Source organism: Anser anser (genome assembly GCF_964211835.1).
Source record: "Anser anser genome assembly, chromosome: 21".
Taxonomy (NCBI): domain Eukaryota; kingdom Metazoa; phylum Chordata; class Aves; order Anseriformes; family Anatidae; genus Anser; species Anser anser.
The window spans coordinates 6,106,086-6,125,810 of record NC_139742.1 but is presented as its reverse complement, the minus strand read 5'-3'; the positions used below and the strand labels follow the sequence as shown (position 1 = coordinate 6,125,810).

At 49.5% G+C, this 19,725-nt stretch overlaps 1 protein-coding gene across 6 annotated transcripts in view; it reads right to left on the bottom strand.

Annotated features, from left to right (window-relative positions):
• COL27A1 (collagen type XXVII alpha 1 chain) overlaps nucleotides 1–19,725 on the bottom strand; it is a 197,103-nt gene that overhangs the window by 127,634 nt on the left and 49,744 nt on the right. For 5 of the 6 annotated variants that reach the window (XM_083807795.1, XM_083807798.1, XM_083807794.1 and 2 more), the window contains 2 exons: nucleotides 12,762–12,832; nucleotides 6,482–7,917 (listed from right to left, as the gene is read on the bottom strand). In XM_083807795.1, coding sequence (XP_083663921.1) covers nucleotides 6,482–7,917; nucleotides 12,762–12,832 — 1,507 coding nt within the window. Of the gene's footprint in view, nucleotides 1–6,481; nucleotides 7,918–12,761; nucleotides 12,833–14,717; nucleotides 14,912–19,725 lie in introns of those variants that run through there. The other variant, XM_083807797.1, reaches the window with a different exon arrangement.

The following is a 19,725-nucleotide window of genomic DNA, read 5'->3' as shown; positions in this document are numbered from 1 at the left end:
TTTCCTCTCGTGAAGGGTAAGAGGAATAAGGTGATTGTGGGATGAGCAACTACAAGGTGTCAGAACTCCATGGTAAATATGCATAGGGCAAGAGTGTGACCACAGATAAATAAGCAAGGCAAGGTGGAGATGATGGGGGTAGCTGGATGAACACGTGTAGTTGTAAAACATGACACACTGCAAGGCCACGCTCTGATTTCTCGTGTGGTTTCTTGGTAGCTGGACTGGACAGGACATGTACCGTGCCTTCCTCGTGACTCACTCTCCTCTGCCCTGTGCCCCATACATAAGGCTCTGTGTCATCCAGCTCTGGTTTTCAAACACGAGGCCCACGTCAGACAACTGGCTTTGCCTGGGGAGAGCAGTGCTGAAACACACACGCAGAAAAATGCACATCTGTAGAGGCAGCCAGAGAAGAATAAGGCTGGATCAGAGCCCAACTACTTACACACGATGGATGCTGTCCCACTTAAAACGCAAGGCTCCGAGACACCAAGAGCGGGAGACATCCATTCACGAGCCACCACACAGCAGGAGCCGGGCTCTGCCTGCAGGTAGCGCCCAGGCAGTCCCCACACTCCATCCTCACCCCGCTGCGGGCATGCGGGGAAGCGTTAAATGAACCAAACAGAGCCTGTGTGCACCTTTTCCATCGTAACCCTTGAGAGCATCCCCGGGGAAGCCCACTGCGAGCAGTGGGAAGGGCTCGGAGAGGCAGAGTTTCCCTTGCCTGGCCGCTGGAGGAGCACACCACTCCTCCTGCCCTCCCACTGCACGGATGCTCTGCAAGACCAGCACAGGCGACAGCCTCCCAGTATCACAGGATCACAGCAGCAAGCTGCCGTTCCTCGCACCTTGGGTCTTGTCTCCCTGGCTTCTTGCCTGCTCCTTGCTGCAAACCGGTGGCAGGGAACACACACCCCGCTATCAAACGAAGCAAAATGGGAGATCAAGGAGAAACGTGGCAGAAGCAGATACTCTCTCTTCTCAAGCCAAGCAGCAGAGCTGTTAACCAGCCTGAACAGCTCCGTGGAGCAGCTCGTGGCAGCCACATGGAAGTTTAACCCTTCTCAGTTTCCCACGGTAGCATTAGCAACGATGCCTGATCCCACCAAATGATTATGGGATTTATTCTAAGCTGCTGCTGGGAAACTTTCTGGCTCAAAAAAAGGACTTTTTTTCTTAGCTTTTTGAGCTTCAAACTGCAAATTAAGCTAGGTTGTCTGAAAGTGAAATACATCGGGCCCTGAGGACAAGCGAAATCTCACCGTTCCCTCCTGCTGCTGAGATCAGCCCGCTCATCCCCCTGCCCTTCCCACACCACGACCCTCCTCAGGGCTCCCTCTGCAGCACCCAGCAGCCACCTCGAGGCGTCTTCGGGTCTCAAAACCTGAGCAAGGCTGAGCCTGTCTGGGGAGGGCTTCGAGGAAAGCATAATCAGTACAGAATCGGTGCTGGTGGTTTGGGAAATGACTCTCTTCCTTTTGGATGATTACTGATTCGAATTGCTCAGCTAGCAAAGTATTTCTGTAACAGTTTCCCCAGGGCCAGGTACTCAGCCCAGCAGTAAATAGCTGATGACCGCCCAGGACACGATTCAGCTCACATTCCAGAGCACGCTGACGGCCTGACATATCTGTAATTTTAGGGTCTTTCCACTGTACTTCTGCCTCCCATGCTCAGCACCAGTGGCTCCATTCCCCTTTATCCCAGAAATGGCTGCATTTCAGAGCTGGGCACGCTGCTGTGCGCAAACAGGAGAGAGAGGAGGCAACACTCCTCCGACTCAAATATTAACACGTGTAGTAAAGTCACCTTAAAAGCAAATTCAGAAAATGCATTGAAAGCTTCTCCCCAGGTTGGCACCCTGAGCAGTGATGTTATTTATCCCTGCAGACAGAGAACCTGCCTTTTCTTCCTGGAGGACGACGAGGCACATTTCACATGCCAGGCCACTGCCCCAAATCCACTGCTTAGCCTTGAACATCCGGAAAGCAGCAGCACAGAGGGACTGAGCAGCTGCAGGGGCAGCACTAGAATTAGAAATTCCCTGCTCAGGAGAACAGAAGAGGAGAAGAGCTCATCCCAAAAGCCACACCAGCCCCTCCTCACCTCCCTGCCCTTGCCAGGCACTCCGCAGGGAAGCAGACAAGACCTGAACCAAAACCCAGCTTGAAGCACTGCCTGAAACAGATCTGGAGGCTCGGAGAAAAAAGTCTAGCACTTTGGTCATGTTCTTCTCCAAGGCAGGTTTATTATTTTATAATTTGGACACATCTGGGTTTCAACCAGGCTATAAACAAAAGCCCTCGAAATTCTGGCAGAAACCAAGACGTTGGTGGGAAGCCAGTCCTGTAATACGATTTCCGCAAGAAAGAGATGTTTATTCTGGGTCTGGGCAACACCTCTCGCAGAAAAGTCCTTGTCCACAACTGGATTCCTCATAGCATGGCAGCACAATACATAGAAAAATATTTGGGTTCCAGCTTGATGAAAGCAGCTTTTCTACAGACATTTCAGGAACAGACTTTGCATGAGAAATCCAGAGTCTCAAGAAACCCCAGACCCTGGAAGGAAGTCTGAAGCGGTGTGAAGAAATAGAGGGATCCCATTCTCTGTCACTCACTTTCTATATTTAGAGTTTTATAAAATAACTATATATATATCCATATAACACATCCCTACATCCTTTGCAGTACATCTATCTCAGTCACACTCTCAATGACTACTCTTCAAAATGAACTTTGTCTTACGCACGTAAGAGCTCTCTGATGTTTAGTCATTTGCCTACAAGATTTTTTCCCTTTGGGGATAATTCTGGTTAAATTAGCAAAAAATTATGATCCAACTGCATAAGTGAAGCTAAAACTTTTCCCATGTATTATACAAAGCATGCAATTTCTTTTTTTTTTTTTTTCAGAAGAAAACATGACTCATTCATTAAGAGACATTCAAACACATTGTGTGTTCCTTAATTTATCATAGACTGTCAGCCTGAGCAGCTTTTTCTGGTACAAGGAGGACTGGAAATAGGCACTTCATATTTTATCAGCGTTCCCAATCACCTCTCTCTCCCCTCCACGCTGATTGAATTGGCAAGGACTGCTGCTCTACAAAAGCAGCCGGGCTCCAAGACAAACTGCTCATGCGGAAGATGGCAGCTGGAGCAGTCTAGACTTGGGACGGGCTCAGAAACATCTGCCTGTGCAATGACGCTGCCTGCCAGCGTCCCGCCACACCTGTCTGGGCTGCTGCCACCGGGGTTCGGACGCGGGGACCTGGCCGTGCAGACTGGGGCTGCCGGCGCTCCCATGTGTCTGATAAGCATGCTCGCTTGGGTATGCTACACACAGCCCAGCTAGACCCCGGCTGCACCAGGGCAAGGGGTTGCTGCAGCTCTACAGCATGCCCGGAGCACAAGCATCCCTGCTGGTGGGCAGGGGAAGGGGCTGCAGCCCCATATGCCCCCCCAACAAGCCCGCTGCTGCAATAGCCCCAGCCCCAGCCAGCCAACACCACCCCTTCCATGGCAGGACTGAAAACGTATCGCAGCCTCGCCGGGGCTGGAGATGCTGCCCCTGAAACACAACTTTGTCTTTTCTCCTTTCACGGCTGTCCAAGTCATGTGCTGGGGGCACGCTGCAGGCTGCCCGCCCCACGCAGGACCCCAAGACCCGAGTGATGCCCGCGGGGCTGCTGTGGGGACCACGGGGACACGCAGCAGGACGCCTGCCAGGTGCTGAGTCAGTGCTGAGCTACAGCCCTAGCGCCAGGCCTGGGGGCTCTTTGCACCATTCCTCTCCTCTCCAGAAGAGATTCAGAGCAGGGATCCCAAATGCTTGTGGTTATTAATGGTTCCCAAGCAATTTTGCTTTTTTTTTTTAAAAAAAAGAGCATTTTATCCTCCCTCCTCTGGCTACCCAGAAAACCCAACATTCCTGAAGCATTAATGCTCTGCATGTGGGACAGTGCCTCCGTTTCCTGTTGCACAGCACCGTGGTGGTCTTTTAGGCCAGATTAATCCACAGATGGTGTTGCCTTTTACTACCAGGTGAAGATATCCCCTTTAGCCCCTTGCTTGTATTCCTCTAACCACGTAGACATGTCCCCCTTGGCCGTGGGGAAAGGGCCCCTCTGCGTGGCTGAGGTTGTACCGCAGTTATTTTGGGACCGTTCACAAACTGCACAGAGACCACAGCGCCTGAGTCATCGCTGCCTCGTCCCCATCTGTCAATCACACCCTGATTTTGGGACGATTTGGATGAAAGACGGTCCTATCTCCTCTCCTGGCAGAAAGCCGGAGAGGCAGGGGGCTGCCAGTCCGCCTCGGCACGCAGATCACAGCCAAGATGTCCCCAGCCCGTGCTGAAAAGCTTTTCCTACACCCCTGTCTGCCTGCAGTGCGATACCTGAAGTCTTCACAGGGTCTCGAAAAGACCTCGTACCAGGCAGCACAAGCAGACAAGCGAATTAATCGCCTTGTCCTCCCACCCTTGCACCAGACTTCACGCGTCAGGTCCCAGCCCACAACCTGCCCCATCCAGGGCTGCGGCATCGCCCCCAGGCCAGGAAGGGCTGCACTGACCTCACCACAAACGCCTGCCCAACAGCACGAGGACGGTGCCAGGTAATTACTCAAGCACGGAGCATTTATCACCGCTTGCTCTGAAACACGCTCGTCTGGCCATGGGAGCGCTACATTAATTTCCTCATCCCGATTCTGGTCCTTTCTCCTCTTTCCCTTCCCACGTCACAGACGTTCAGGGAAGCGTGGTGCAGCGATGTGAGTCACAGCTGCTATCGAGCACCGTGTGGCCGCCAGCCCCAGCCGAGCCGTAACCTCTCCCTCCCTAAGTGCCGGCTCGGTTTCCAGCAGCCAGAGAGGATAAGGGCAGGCAGCGCGTCAAGATGTTCTCCTCTGCCTTGCTTCAGGATTCCAGTTGTTCCCAGAGCAGATGGAAAAAGCCTGCCATCTCTTCCCTCAGCCCGAATCACTTTCTTTGCAATGATTCACAAGCTGAGAGGGATTTTCCACTCCAGTTCAATAATTCGCTCTTTAAATTGCTGGGGGAAGTGGGGGCTTGGAGCTTGGTCAGCCTCGTAACACTTGTAGGGCAAGAAGTTTGGGATTTCAGAGCTCAGAGCAGGCCACACAGCCGTGCCCGGTACAGGTAATGGTGTTTTAGGAGCAGCTCACAACTGCTGAACTTCTGCTCTTGGAAAGATGCCTGAAATGCATCCCCATGAAACAGAGAAAACTGCCCACAGACAGAAGTGCTGAGGCTCCCTCTGTGTACTCAGGGATTTAGCAAAACTCCAAGCACAACGACTACAAGGGGACGTGCCTGTGAAGTCAGGCATCCTTCCCTACAGGAGAGAGCCAAGGTGCTGCTTCGAAATGTGAAAGGTAGGAGATACAAACCTTGGGGATAAGCACCCATCGAGGGCTTAGCAAAACACAACCTTTGCATTTTAGGTGTTACTCGCAACAACGAGCAGCTCATCGGCAGACACAAGTGCTGTTGATTGTGTTCCTTAAGCTAGTCTCAAATTTTCCATTGTAAACCCTTCTTTCACTATTTTAAGAAGTCAGCTGTAAAAATTTGCTCTAGGCTGGAACTTGGCAACCAAAGTCTGTCTGGGAGAAACTTATTATACATGTACAACCCCCTCGTATACACAGTATAGCAAAAGGCTTGGGTTGGAACACCAAATCCTCCTGAATGTTGGCCAGATTAAAGATCCTGTTTGCATTCTTGCATTAAAAAAAAACATGTTAGCAGATAATTAGTGTGGCCTGACTGCTTTTAGCATTACAAAACATGTGAACGCTCTTCTGATGGCCAAGACACACACCCTGAGAGTGGTTATTGAGCGTGGAATGCAGTAGTTAAATTTATAAAGGAAGCTCGCTGCACGTTTTAAGAACTATATTAAAAATAATTTACAGCATAAGAATAGAGAAGGGTTTGTTAAAAAAAATGCACAACAACTCCTGAAGCAACCTCTGTATTTGCTGAATAGTGCACTTTTCTGGAAATGTGAATTTCAGGAACAATACAAATTAATAACCAGGGTTAAGAAAGAGTTAATTTGTGGCCCATTTTGAGGCATCTAGATTTTTGGGGGGGAAGTAAAGGGCACCCTGAGTAAAACCAGGGCTGTGCAGCAGAACCTCAGCCTGGCCATCAGAAATGTAATGAGCAATTTGTAGGAAGGAGGACGGGATTTCCTTTTTGTTTTTAAACTAACATTAAGCAACAACTTCAATGACCAACTTTTAGGGGACATCTGCCTTCACGGAGCACCAATGCTTACACTGAGATACGCGTTAAATCTATCATCAGAGAGATAACAGTGCTTGGCTACTATTTTGTGTTGCCACATTCCACAAAGATGTACAGAAAGCCCTGTAGGTTATGGTGTGCCAACCAGTCAGCTGAGCTGGGACTGGGACGAGTTATTAAGAGCTTGAACTTACCTGGGGTCCCCTCTCTCCTTTCACTCCTGGAAATCCCACTAAAAATGGAAACGGAGTGGGTCCAAGGGGGTCAAAGATTTGATAGCCATCGGTCGCAGCTGGGGTGGTGAGGTTGAAGGCCTGTGCCCGGGCTCTGGAGACGGGACGGGCAGACCCCAGGGGTGATTTGGCGTACACCAGAGGGACACTGCTGGGATCCACCTTCCTGGTGGGGGGCGACACGTGCTTCTTTGGAAGGAGCCCGTTGCTTGGGGTCTGCGGGGTTTGCTTTAGGGTGACAAAGTGGACGCTGCTGGTTGTGTTATCGATCCTCCTCCTTGTGGGCTTTACAGTACTGGGCGCTTCCGAGGACTCGATGGTTGGTTTTTGGTTGATCTTCTTTTTGGTCTCTTGCTTGGACTCCTTCCTGCCGGCCGTGGCAGGGCTCTGGCTCGCTGGTGGGGCCTTTTTGGCAGTGGGGAGGGGAGTTTTCTCCATCCGCGTGCTGGGAGTGGGCCGGGACACCCTGAGGGTCGTCACTGTCCCCCGAGGCAGAGAACGAGTGAGTGGCTGCGTCTCAGTACTCGATGGGACAGGAGACGGGGCCACTGTGACCTTCATGGCTTTGGTTGTCAGTCTTGGCAGTGGGGACGAGACCAACGCAGCGGTTGTTGCAACTGAACCCCGAGTCTTGAGGGATGCTGTGACCCTGCCGAACGCCAGCGATGGGGTGGCAGTGGTCAAGTTCTTCAGACCCTGAAGCGAGGGCTCCATATGCTGTGGAGTACTTGGGGAGGCACTGGGGTCCCTGGGCAGGATGGGGATGAGGGGGGGCAGGTTCGGCCGGTAGGTATCTGCTTGCCTGCACTGTTTTTTCAGGTATTTACAGTAATGATGAGCTGCCTTGGCAGAAGGATAAATATCAAACTGGCAGATGGCTCCTTCAAACTGCACGGAGTGCTGGTTAATCTTCCCAAAGAGGAAAGACCCATGTGGATCCAATGCCTCGTCCTTTTTAAAATGCAAATCCGCATGTACTCTGTGCTTCCCACAAGAAGTAAATAAAGTGACTGTCTGGCCACGGATATCGATGGCCATATTGTGCCACTGGCCATCGTGAACATTGTAATCAAAATATACAGAGCGCTTGTGGCCTACGTATACTATGATCTTCCCAGGCACAAACTGGACCCCCAGCTGCAGTTTTTTCTTTTTGCTCTTGACAGCAAAGAGAAAAGCATTGTTGATGCGGTGGGAGCACAGGCTCAGCACTAGGAGCAAGTCAATGCTGGAGCCTGCGGGCAGGATGGTGCTGATCGGTGCTTCGACACGCGCTCGCTGAGTGAAGATGACCCCTGATTTGAAAGGAATGACCCCTTGAGGAACTGCACGTGACGAGGACCATCCGCTCGACAGCCTTCTCCCTGCCAGGCCCAGCCTCTGAAGAACATCCACATCTGAAAGGGAAGCGCAAAGAACATGTCAGTTGGTGAGCCACCCAAGGGCTGGATCCATGTGAGACGTCTACGAGGGGTCAAGCCAGTCCATGCAAACGTGCAACAGGTTTCAGGAAACCCCAACCATCCTCTAACACAAATATGTTCAAGTAATCAGAATAGAGAGGGCATAGCTCTTCCTCCTGCACAGAGCGTGAAGAGCAAGTGCATGCTCAACTTGGTCATCAACAATTGCCGAAATGCATCAGCTCCATGGTGCATCTGGTGAGCTGTCCTGTCCCACCAGAGACCAGCTCCAGACATTCTGGAGGGAGCTGACCTCACTGCGAGGAAATTTCCCACTGAGCACCAACTCCACTTCTCTGGGATTTAATTTTGAGTACTGACCACACAGCTGGAAAGGAATTTGAACAGACTGAGCTGGGATTGCAACATGTTCTATCCCCAGAAGGCAAGGAATAGAACTTTCAAAGGGAGCAAAAGCCTTGTATCTGTCTCTCCAGATTAGTAAGCAGCAGCTTTTGATCTCAGAGACTCTGGAGAGTTTAGGGAAGCAAAGGTGCCTCCCAGCATGGAAAAATTGCACCTAGATTTCACTGAACTGCTTAAGGTTCTTAACAGCAGTGCTTTTTTTTCCCAGAGGATCATCTTACAACTTTAAATTATTAAAATAAGTTGGAGGAACCAAGCTTGTTTGTGGAGAGCAGAGAAACTAGCTGCCACTGAGCAGGTAGGAGTCGCCTCCAGCACATCACCTCGGAGCTGGGTGCATTGTCCAAGGGAGGACAGGACGCTTGCTGCCCAGAGGCACCCATCTTTGGCTGCTGATGCTGGGAGAAGCCTGCAGCAGACATACAAGCAGAGTCCTCTGGTTCCTGGCCCTGAGGTCTAACAGGAGTCACACAGCTTGGAGTCCAAAGCAGCTTAGCAGGCAACAGCAATGCAGACTGGAGCCAGCTGGCTGCAGCTTCAGCACAGCTACTTAACTGGGGAAGATGCTCAGGTCCATGCGAGAAATGCTGCGAAGGTAAATATGCCCAGACCTGAAAAAAGGGCTCCATGTGCCCAAAATCTCGTTCTCTTATTCCAGCTCTAGCATTTAGTCTAATAAAAGATAGCAACCACATGGTAAAGACAGATGAAGGTAAGGCGATGATGATTAACGTGATGCAATCACTGTTAAAATGAGCTAGGATAGCTCTATCGCCTTTCCACCTCCCTGCCCAAACGCAATCCCCGTTACCCGATAACCAGCTAACTCTTGCATTTAAGCTCTCTTTGGGGAAGCCAGCCTGAGCAGGCTGCTTGCCTGGGCTGTGCAATCCAAACCCTGATCTCTCAAGGTAAGAATTTAACAATCAGAAGTGCAGCAGTGCCAATTATGGCTGCACATCAGTTAACATCAGGAGACTGCACTTTTCCTATATTAAAAGAAAAAGCAAACCAAAGGTTGTCCAAAGGAGAAAAAAAAAAAGCTGCTTTTCTAGAGGGGCCTTGGAATTTGGCCGCTTTTACCCTCAACTATTAAATATTCAGCACAATTCTCAATATTTGGAGAACCGGCACTAGAAAGACATCCTCACTTTTGGCCAGAGGGGCTGTAGACTCAAGCCAGTCTGAGGCTTGTAATGTCTCTGGTCAGGAAGGGAGGAGAATAGCAAGAAAACCTCTGTTCCTTGTCTTTGGCAAAAACAATGGCCATTTCTGTATGCAAGAACAAGTCAATCAATATTTTCTTTGTCTGAGATCAGCTTTATTCCCACTTCCCTTTTTCAAGACAGCTTGACTCATTCTCTCGCAGAGACTATCCTGGAGAAGATGTGTCAGACAGATGTGCAAGGGGACAGATATTTTCCCACTCCATAAAGAGAGGATAATTTAGTGCACAGCATGTTCAAGTGTTAGTAACAGTACTTCTGTACTAAGAAATCCTTGGTCCCCCACTGTTTTTCTGCCATATTGCTCTACAGGGCTGTCCCTCACCCCACAAAGGTAGCGCTTTCCTCTCTCTCCACTGAACACAGGAATCAGCAGCGTCTTCAAGCTGGATTGTTCCCAGAGCCCATGAAACTGTAAAGGCCAAGGCATGGCTCTAGCAAAGTCAAGTGGGACCTTTGCCACAGACTTCAAAGGCACCAGGATTTAGCCCTAAGGAACTAAATTTACTGCTTAAGCTGGGAGCTAGACTCCAGCTTCCAATTTCTACATGTATTTTTAGGTTCACTCCCAGAGACAGACTGCGGTGTGTCTCTGCTAGGCAGAGAAGCTTTACACTCTGAGAGCTATTCATTCGGTAGCTGCTGTGCAAAGATGTAAGGATGTTTCCTTGCTCAAAGGATGCCGCTGCTGTTTGCAATACCAATCCAGCTGCTTTGTTAGCAACTGCACCAAACAGTGCTTAAGGAAAAGTAAAAAAAGCACGACTCAACCTCTCCTCTCCCTGAAAACCCACAAAGGTAGAGCCAAATTCTAGATGCCTACGCAAAGCCTGATTTAAACAGACCTCATACAGGACAGGGATGTGGATTTTCCAGCCCCAGGTCCAGGCACACAGCTCTGGACTCCTGTGCACCCAGCCCGTCTGCCTCCGCGTCCCATGCCGACAGCCCAGGGATGGTGGGGCATGTCTCCAGGGATGACGGGATGTCATCGACTAACGTAAAATGCAAGGTAATTGTGGCTTCTTTAAATAGCTCCAAGTTTAGCAAAGCATTTTTTCCTCCTTCCATTTTTTTTCCTCTGTAGATTTTTCCATCAAAACACATTATTTAAAAAAATCCATTCACTTAGAGCTGCCTGCTCCCAGGTGCCTCAAACCTTGCTGCAGCATTCCTGTAGCAACACTTGAGCAACCGGGGAAAACTTTTCTACCAGACTCTGTGCATGAAGCAAGATACACAGAGATTCCTAAACAAGCACATGATCATCTCTGAAAGAGGGGATAAAGAGTTTTATTGCTACCCTTTGCCTTTCTCTCCCTCCCCCTTTCCCTACATAAAAATCTTTATAAAGAAAGAAGAAGCCAAAAGGCAGGAGAGAAATAACTCGCAGCTTCCTGGATTCCAGCAGCTGAGATCTGATGCCCACAACTAAAATTGGGTTGAACAAATGCTACATTTCCAAAAATCACTGCCCAGACCCTTAGTCAGTGCGCATCAGACGAACTCACTAACCTCATGATCGTTTGGATTTGTAATGCTTAGGGAAAACTCACCCTCGGTGCTCCCTGATTTTCCAGTGTGTAGGAAGATCTCTGAGCCTTAGAGCAATAACTGTGGTCTTGTCAATAGCCCCTAGCATTGGCTTCATTTCATCCTCATGCGCATCTATGAACAAGCTCTTATTTGTTTTTGTAAATCTCTCATTCAAAAATCCTGAGCGATAGTAGAGTCTCAAATCACCAGGGTTTCCTTACAGCCTTTGCTTCCTTGGAAGGTTTTGCTTTCTGGTCCCCAGAAGAGCCCGTCTCTGATTGTGGGGAAATTGAGCAGGACTTTGTAATTCCTTTATCACGGAGGAAGCATCTCAGAAGGGAGATATCTGCCACACTAAGGTAATGCACTAAGAGCGAAGTGAAAGAGTTTCCTTTGAATTGATGGTAACAATCAAAAAAGATGGCGCCATCCCATAATTATCCATCATTTTCCTCCCATGATAAAGATGAATCTAAACAGCATATTAAAACCTCCTTGAATAGGAGATGCCAAGACACAGTATTTATTCTGCCTCTTTATGAGCTGACATAAAACTTGCTCTGAAAACTGCTTGACTAAGTAATTCAGCCAGATGTTCACCTCTTTTGCATTGAAGCAGAATTCGGAAAATATTACATTTTTCAAAATTACTGATGGCAGGGATGTTATTTTTTCTTCTGTAAAAAGTGCTCCATGGGCTGGCTTACAGCTGAGCATTGACCAACTTTCTATTTTTCCTTCATGCTTTGGAGACTGAGAGGAGAGCCCTGGAGCCTGCTAGTCCACTTATTGTTGTCTCCTGATTGCAGGAAGCTGTTCAGTTCCAGCATGTACCCGCGTAAAACATCCGCGTGGAAGAGGTGTTGCTATTTTAAGGGCTGGCTCCCTGACAAACAGATGTTGCAGAGAGGCTCAGCTACCACTATCAGTTGTAAAAGATGCATTTATTTTTTATTTTTGTTGACTCTGAAGCTACCTCATCACGTCGGGGTCACTGATTATTGTAGCCCAACCTTTTGTCCTGTCTCCACCAGTGTTGGGAGGGGATGCCTAGAGGAGCTGGGGTGAAGATACATGGTCACTCCCTATAGAGCTCTCTCCCTGCAGCACAGGGACCGAGCCAGACATAGTAATTCTCCTATCAGCCACTCCCATGGGATATTTCTTCCTGAAATTTGCTTTTACTTTTAGAACTCCCATAACTTCTGTATACACTACATCACGTGTCTGCACCAGGTGTGGCTGGGTTGCATTCAAATCAAGGAAAAATCCGTCTGCCAGAGATGCTTAATTCTTTAATGCCCCGACCCCAAGGGGCACTTCCTAAAAGCAGTTAAGTACTAGCAAATGCAGGTAGATGCCAGTGACATTTTAAATACACTGAAGGGCTTCATTCCCATCAGTTCCACCAGGCAGACAGGCACTTCTGAAAGTCCTGGGGGGCACGTAATCGCCTGTAAAAACCCGGTTCTTTTGCCAGCTGCTAACTGTGTCATCTACATCATGTGGATCACTGCAACGATCAGCAGTAAATGCACTTAATTCTGTGCACTAGGCTCAAGCACTATTAAATGATGGTCCTAAACTGATACAGAAGTCCTCGGCTCTTACTTTGTTTGAAAAAGGAGGGGGGAAAAAAGTGCAATTTACCTTCAGAATTTCCCTGTGTGAATCCCAGGAACCAGCTAAAACATAACACAGTCCAGACAAAGCAGAATCCCCTAGAATTGGAAAAGAAGAAAAAATAATGAGTTTCTACAATGTTAGCAACAGAAAACAGCCCTGTTAAAGGCCTTCTCCTGGACCACAAGTCCAGTGAAGTCAACGGCGGTGTTCACACGCCTCTAGGAAACGGGTGCTCAGCAGAACGGTGCCTGCTTCTGACTGAGATTTCATTTTGCTGCTTCAGTTCTCTAACCCCCCCCGAATGCAGAGGGAGGTTTTCCCACCAGCGTTACAGGCTGTTGATCAAATCCTGAACGAGGACCGGACCGGTGTTTTTAGACACAGCATCCCCAGTGCCAGGTCAGCAGTCCTTTCACTACTGCTGCTTGCTGGCACTCATCCTGCCTAGGACAGGACAGCAGAAATGCAACAGGATGGAGAAATAGTTCAAGATGGGAAGGCCAAAAGACATGCCAGCAGTACATGTGCATGTCTGTGAGGACACAGGTAGGAAAGGGGCTGCCACGCAGGGACAGATTGCTTGCCCTTGCATCTCAGCAAACAAAATCGGAGTCCTGTTGCTTTACTAAGTACTTAAAAATATTCTGAACATGTAAAATGCTACAGGGATTGACTCCTGTTTTTATACCAACACAAAGGTGGAGGACAACTTCTAGCCATTCTGCACCCTATGCCATTGCCACTAATGACTTTCTCATTAGTTTGGTATGGCAGGAAGTTTTAGAAAGCAAGAGCTGCAGGCTCCCAAGCGCAGTGCTCTTGCAGACTCCTTCATGTCTGAGAAGGAGCTGGGCAAACCTTTCTGTTTTAGCTAAACTTTAAGCCTCAGAGTGCCATTGAAAACAGCAGCAGAGAGGAAAAGTTTTACCAGAAAGGCAGCTGAAGCCCCCTTTCCCCCACCAACTTCCTTGATTTGTAGCCAAATAACGAACATAGGAAACTCCTTGGTTAAGCTCACTTAAAATGGTCAGTGGAAAGTTTGGAGATTGAATTCCCTTGTCTTTGAGAGATGAGATTTAACAGCTCGATCAGCAAGGGCATCAGGCAGCTGGAGGAACTGAGTACAAAAAAAGTAAACTACAGAAAGTCCTCGGCCAGAAGAAAGCAGTGTGGGACACCCACCGGTTGCTCTTCACTTCAGCCAAGCCAGTGAGAACAGTGGGGTTTGCAAAGCGATGCCAAAGCGGAGCTTGCTCCTCTCTTTGGATCTGGCAGAGAGGAATCATTTATCAAATGGGATTAGAGACCACTCTTCTCCTGCCATCAAGTCTCAGCTTTACCTAAAAAAAATATCCTCTGAGACAATGCAAGACCCTGGGCCAGATCCTCACCTAGAGCAGGAGACCCTTTCCCACAGCTAAAACAAAGCCACTGTGATTTACACAGCAGCAGGGAAACCTGGCCTTGAATGCAAAAATCCATGCAGGAATCCAGCCACTAACTAATATTTTAAGGCTCGAAGGGACAAAATACTGGAGTGGCCCCACATCGGCTGGGAAAAAAATGAGATGAAGCACATCACTCTTTTGCTGTTTCCATTACCCTGACTCTGGGCTGCACATTTCAGGAGCTCTGGGCCTGCTTTAGTTTACGCACGAAGGAACAGCAGCGTGGAGTAGCCAAATCTTTCTCCGAGTCCTTTAGCCAGCTATATGCTAACCAGGAAACCTTTGGTGCACTCAAGAGACCTCCAGCTGGGGTGATGTGCCTGTTTTCTGCCTATTAAATCCCATGGGACACAGCTCTTGGGGGCTGGAGACACGGCTGCGTGCAGGAGAGCTCTTGGCCCTGCTCATTCAAGGGGAGTAGGAAGGCAGAGAGATTATGATGACTCCTCATGGCCAGCTCTAGCTGAAACCGTTTTATGACTTAAAAGAGGCTAAAATACCCTTTACAGAAGACCTACATTTCTGTGCTCACCTCCAAAGGATCACAGTGTTAGGACGTGGATTCAACTCCCACATGCGCACGGAGCGAAGGCCGCAGCGGGTGCCAGCAACGGGGTTCGACTGCCCGATGAGAGCACGAGGGGAAGGGGGCAACCAACACAACGTCAGCTCCAAAGCCAGAAGACCCAAGCATTAATAACACCTTTTCTCTGTCGAGGACTGGATTTGTCCAGCTCTGTACAAACCCTGGTGCACACAACACACCTAACCCAAGTCCACCTGCGTTCGGAGGGGTGCGGGAGAACCTTCACCACCCAAACTTGCATCCAAAATTCCTGTTGACCAACACAGCAAGGAGAACAAGCCTTAGGGAAAATCCAGCACGTAATTCCATTCCAGTGACACCGCCGGGGCTATAAAGGAGACGAATGCACAGCACGGGATCCAGCTGGCCCCAGCCCTGCTCCTGGACCCCTCGCGCAGCCAATGCTGTACGAGCTGAGAGCGGGGCCGAGTGCCAAAGCGCTGAAGAAAAACACTTTGGCAAAATTTACCAACTTAATGGAAAAAGCAAAAGCAGCTTCCAAATGGCAGACCTGTGACTGATGGGGCTGTTAATTATTGCAGGATTTTATAATGCAGGCTCTTTTTCCGTTACAACTCTGCAGCAACAGGATTGCATAAGCAGTTTGAGTAGCAATAGTAAAGGAAGACTTTTCTCCTTTTATAGAGCTATCAAACGCACCTTTCCTTTATCTCTGCTTCTTCCCACAAGCGGTGATTTCCACAGTGACTCTAGCAAGAGGCACCCACTAGAGGCATTCATTTCTTTTATTGCACAGGGCTTATGAATACCCAAATGAGGAACCCACTGCTATAGTTACTAGGCAAAGAAGTGCCCCTAAACACCTACGACGTAGGTTCACGTGAACCCTAAAAGTTTTCCAGTGGAGACACAAATTCCCTTTACAGCAAATTGAAGCTACTGACTCCAGAGAAATTTTGCTTCGTTACTTTTTGCAGACCCCAGGGATCTGTCCAGGGTTGAAAGCAAGAGACAACAGAGAGGGACACAAGCGCAAAGGCTGTCAGCATCACTTCTCAGACTTGGAGGTGACTTCAGCATTTCCCCAGTGAGAATCAGGGGTGTGCAGGTAGCAGCTAGAAAAAACCACCCTGAGGAGTTCCTACAAAACTCAACCCAAAGGTCCTGGCACCACTTCTGCTGGGGCTGGCACCTCCTGGAGGTCCCCGCACGCGGTGCTCAGAACCAATCTGGAGATCTGCTGAAATCATGACTGCTAATTAGTGTACTAATTAGCAAAACTCTGCCCTGGGTTCTCAGCTTGCAGACTCACTTGCTATCTTCTTAATGCATATTAAAAATCAGACTTCTGGCAGCAGCAAGTTGTGGCGGGGGGCTTACAGAAGTTATCACTGCTCCATGTGTCTTGTGCAGAGCGTGTCTTGCTCCCAGCCCCAGTACGGTCACATTCAGGTGGCAGCCTCAAGAGCAAAAGTAAAGAAAAGATCCTGCTGAACGTATCAGTTCTTACCTGACAGCCAATGGCTTCTGTAACAGAGGAAAAAAGGACTATGATGAATCTAAAGACAAGAGCAATACAACAGCCTCAAGAACAAACCTGGTTGGGAATTACCGATAAAAAAGTGCAAGTTTGACAAAGCTGAAGCAATCTGTAAAACACTTATTGATCAGCTAATTCTACACTTCACAATTTCTGGAATTGGTTGGCACAATTTCAGCATTCTTTAATTAAAAGTTTTGCTTTAAAAAAAAACGAAAAGAGGAAGTCCAAATTATTTTACATCTTGTTTGAGTAGATGATGGGTCAAAGCCGAACAAATTGTTACAAGGGCCCAAAGCAGTGGTTTTTTTTTTGCCTTCATTTACAGTGCAAGATGTCTTTGTAACTGCAAACATTCTTGCAGAGTGGAAAAACAATTCCCCCCGCACTCTCCTCCACTCAGGTGTATTTCTTTTTTCCTGTCCAAAAGACCAGAAAGCCAGCTGGATGCTGAAAATTGCTTTTCAAGGAAGGCAAATCTACATTTCTAGCTGTAGATCAAACAAGAGTTCTTAACAAGAGAAAATATACATGTTGTTTAAGATCCCATGCACATGACTGTAGGTGACTTTTTATATGACTCCCAAGCAGTTCTGGCAGTCAACAGGAAACAAAAATCACAGCCTACGTACTGAGATTTTAAACTGCACCATAGAATTGATTCCACTCCCAGCTTTTTGAGGTAGAAATCTCATTTCATACTAGATCACCCTTTGCACAACAGACTTCTCTCTTTCCAGGGCTTCTGGAAACTATGGTATTTTTTCTCTCACCATCTCAGTTTCAGGAAAGGGATGGGAACCTATCACTATGAGATGTCCTTGTTCTGACCCTGCATAGTCCTGTGCTAGACCCCTTTTTGGCAGTATTAACCAGATATTGGTTTATACCTCCAGTCAAAGATTTTGTCTGGTGCACCCAAGCTCTGCTGAAAAACTCAGCATGCTATGGGGAACGTGTCTGAGATGACTGAAATTGTATTCGCTTTTAACCTCCATTCAGCACCTACACTGTTTTTTTTTTGTTTGTTTGCTTGTTTTAAGAAAAGGGTGAAAACAGACAAGCAGATATGGTCCAGATAGATAAGTTTCCATGGTCATTTTAAAATGTCCTGAACATCCCAATCGCTCCACCCTGCCCCAGGGTTTGGAACGTGGGTGCAAACCCCCAGATTCCCAGGCTTTCTCCAGTGCCATTTCTGCCAAATCTCATCTTAATTCAGGGTGAAAACAGACTCAGAGCTGTGCCTGTAGAGGTCTACCTCAAGGCTTTGGCAATTGTGGACCAGAAAAAGCTGCTGCTTCCTCAGGAGGAGGCCCCTGGTAGTGAAGAATGATCCGTCGGGGTCTGATGAAAGGGAGGAATCACAGGCACAGAGGGGAGGGACCTCGGTGCCTGGCAGTGATACTGCAGCAGGACTCAAGCCCAGCCTGCTCAGCCAGGCACAAGGAAGGTGTGGGTGCATAAAGGCCTGGTATTTGCTCCCCAGTGCCTACAGCTCCACGTAGCATTTCTCCATGGGGGTAATGCAGACCTGCCGTACACAGCATGTGGAGACGAAACACCAGCGTGGCCAACCCTCCCTCCTGCAGCTACCTCATTTTGTTCTTCCGAGGGTTTATGCTGATACCTGCAGACAAAGGGCTGATGGGGTTAGAAGTGCCGGTCCCTGTCCTCCTAACCAGGAACCAGAGCTCGTGTATTCATTGCTTCTTTGAGCTCCTGCTGCTGACAACCTGCTTCCTCATCGCTAGATGCAAGACCGACCGATGAGGCTGGGATGACTCAAACACCCTTCCAGATACCCCCCAGCAACTTCCCACAACACGGGATCTTTCCTGACAACGTGCTGCTTGGCCTCCTTTTGCTCACCATCACTGCCCGGGTTATTGGCTTTGCTGCCGTGCGAAGTGACAGCACTCACTGCGGCCCTGCCCTTTGTGTCCGCAGCTAGTAACTGGAGCCCTCGGCAAACAGAAGTGCTAAGCGTGATCTGTCATCTAACTCCTTTTTTGTCCTTCCAACAAATGCCTTTGCATTCCTTCATTTTGTCAATGGGGTTTGGCAGAGCTGTATAGAATTCCCCATTGTTTCCATTTGCACTTCAGTAAGTGTCCATCATTGCTACTTATGCCCCCAACAAACTGGCAGAGAAAGAGAGAGAAAGAAATAAAATCTCTATTTAGAAATTTCATACAACTCGTTATTGCAAGACCTGCGTCTCCCCTAGTCTTTAACGCAACGTAACGTGATGTTCTGAAGCATGGCAGTTTTATCCCCGCAGCCCAAAGCAGAAAGGGGATGAAGCTGGGGCTCTGTTAGAGTGGCACATCGAGGTGGCAGCAGAGGGGGACCTGGGCACAGGACCTCAGCCATGACGCTGCCCTTCCCTCCTGGGACACAGCTCCAAGAGTCTGTGCTGCTGCCTCCTCTTCGCCCCACGATACCAGCCCACCTGTACCGTTTGCCCAGTATTGCCCTAATTTGTCCCAAATCACCTGCCCTGCCTGCAGGGCCATCATCTCCCCTTGAAAAAGGAGCTGGCTGGCTCCATCCCTTCCAGGGCTGCCCTGCCACTCGGTCCATCCTCCCCAGGGGCACCAGGCGGGTGCTGTACCACCATGCAGGGCCTTCCTCACCCAGCGGGTGGGCCAGGCAGCCCCGAGGCAGCATTAGAGCCACCACTCAGGGCTGTAGCAGCAAGCAGGGCGAGCTGAGGCTCGGGAGCAGGAGACCGGCCTCTCCTGGGCCAGCATGCAGCGCCGGGGCTGGAAGGAGCTGGGGTGGTGCAGATGCAGCTAAAGGGCACGAGTGCTACGGGCTGGACACATTCAATGAATGGCAGAGTGCAAAACCTTCTGTGGTATTGGGGAGCCTGTGCTCACTGAAAACGCAACAACAGAAACGATCAGGAAGAACATTTTAAGTTTGCAAAGCCTGTAAAGCCCCTCCGCTGCTGAGCCAGCCCTGCCGTTCCCATCCAGGGGCGTCCCGCAGCCCGGCACCTTCCCAGCCACCAGCCCCGCTCCAGAGGATGCCGCAGGGGTGCTGGGACACTTGGGGACCCAGTGCCCCGAGGGACGGCACCAGGAGGTTCCCATTAGGGGCTGCCTTCAGGAGCGCCATGCTCAGGACGCCGAGGCAGGCTCTGCGGCACCAGGGTGGCCTGGTAAGCAGCTCCTGGCTCCCGGGACCCTCACCGAGACTCCAGGCTTCGAGAGGAACACCCAGCTGTGGGGACGGCGGGCTGCGCACACAGCTCCGCCGGGCAAGTGGGAGCCCAGCACCGAAAAGCCCATCGGGAGATAATGCGAAGGGCAGCAAGCGACCTCTGCCGAGGAGGGAACGGATCAGCAGCACGCTGGCAAGGTATTTAACCCCGAGCAGATCCTGGGAACAAAAGGCGCACATATTGAGCCACCAGAAGAGACCACAGCGCAGATTTCCGTGGCA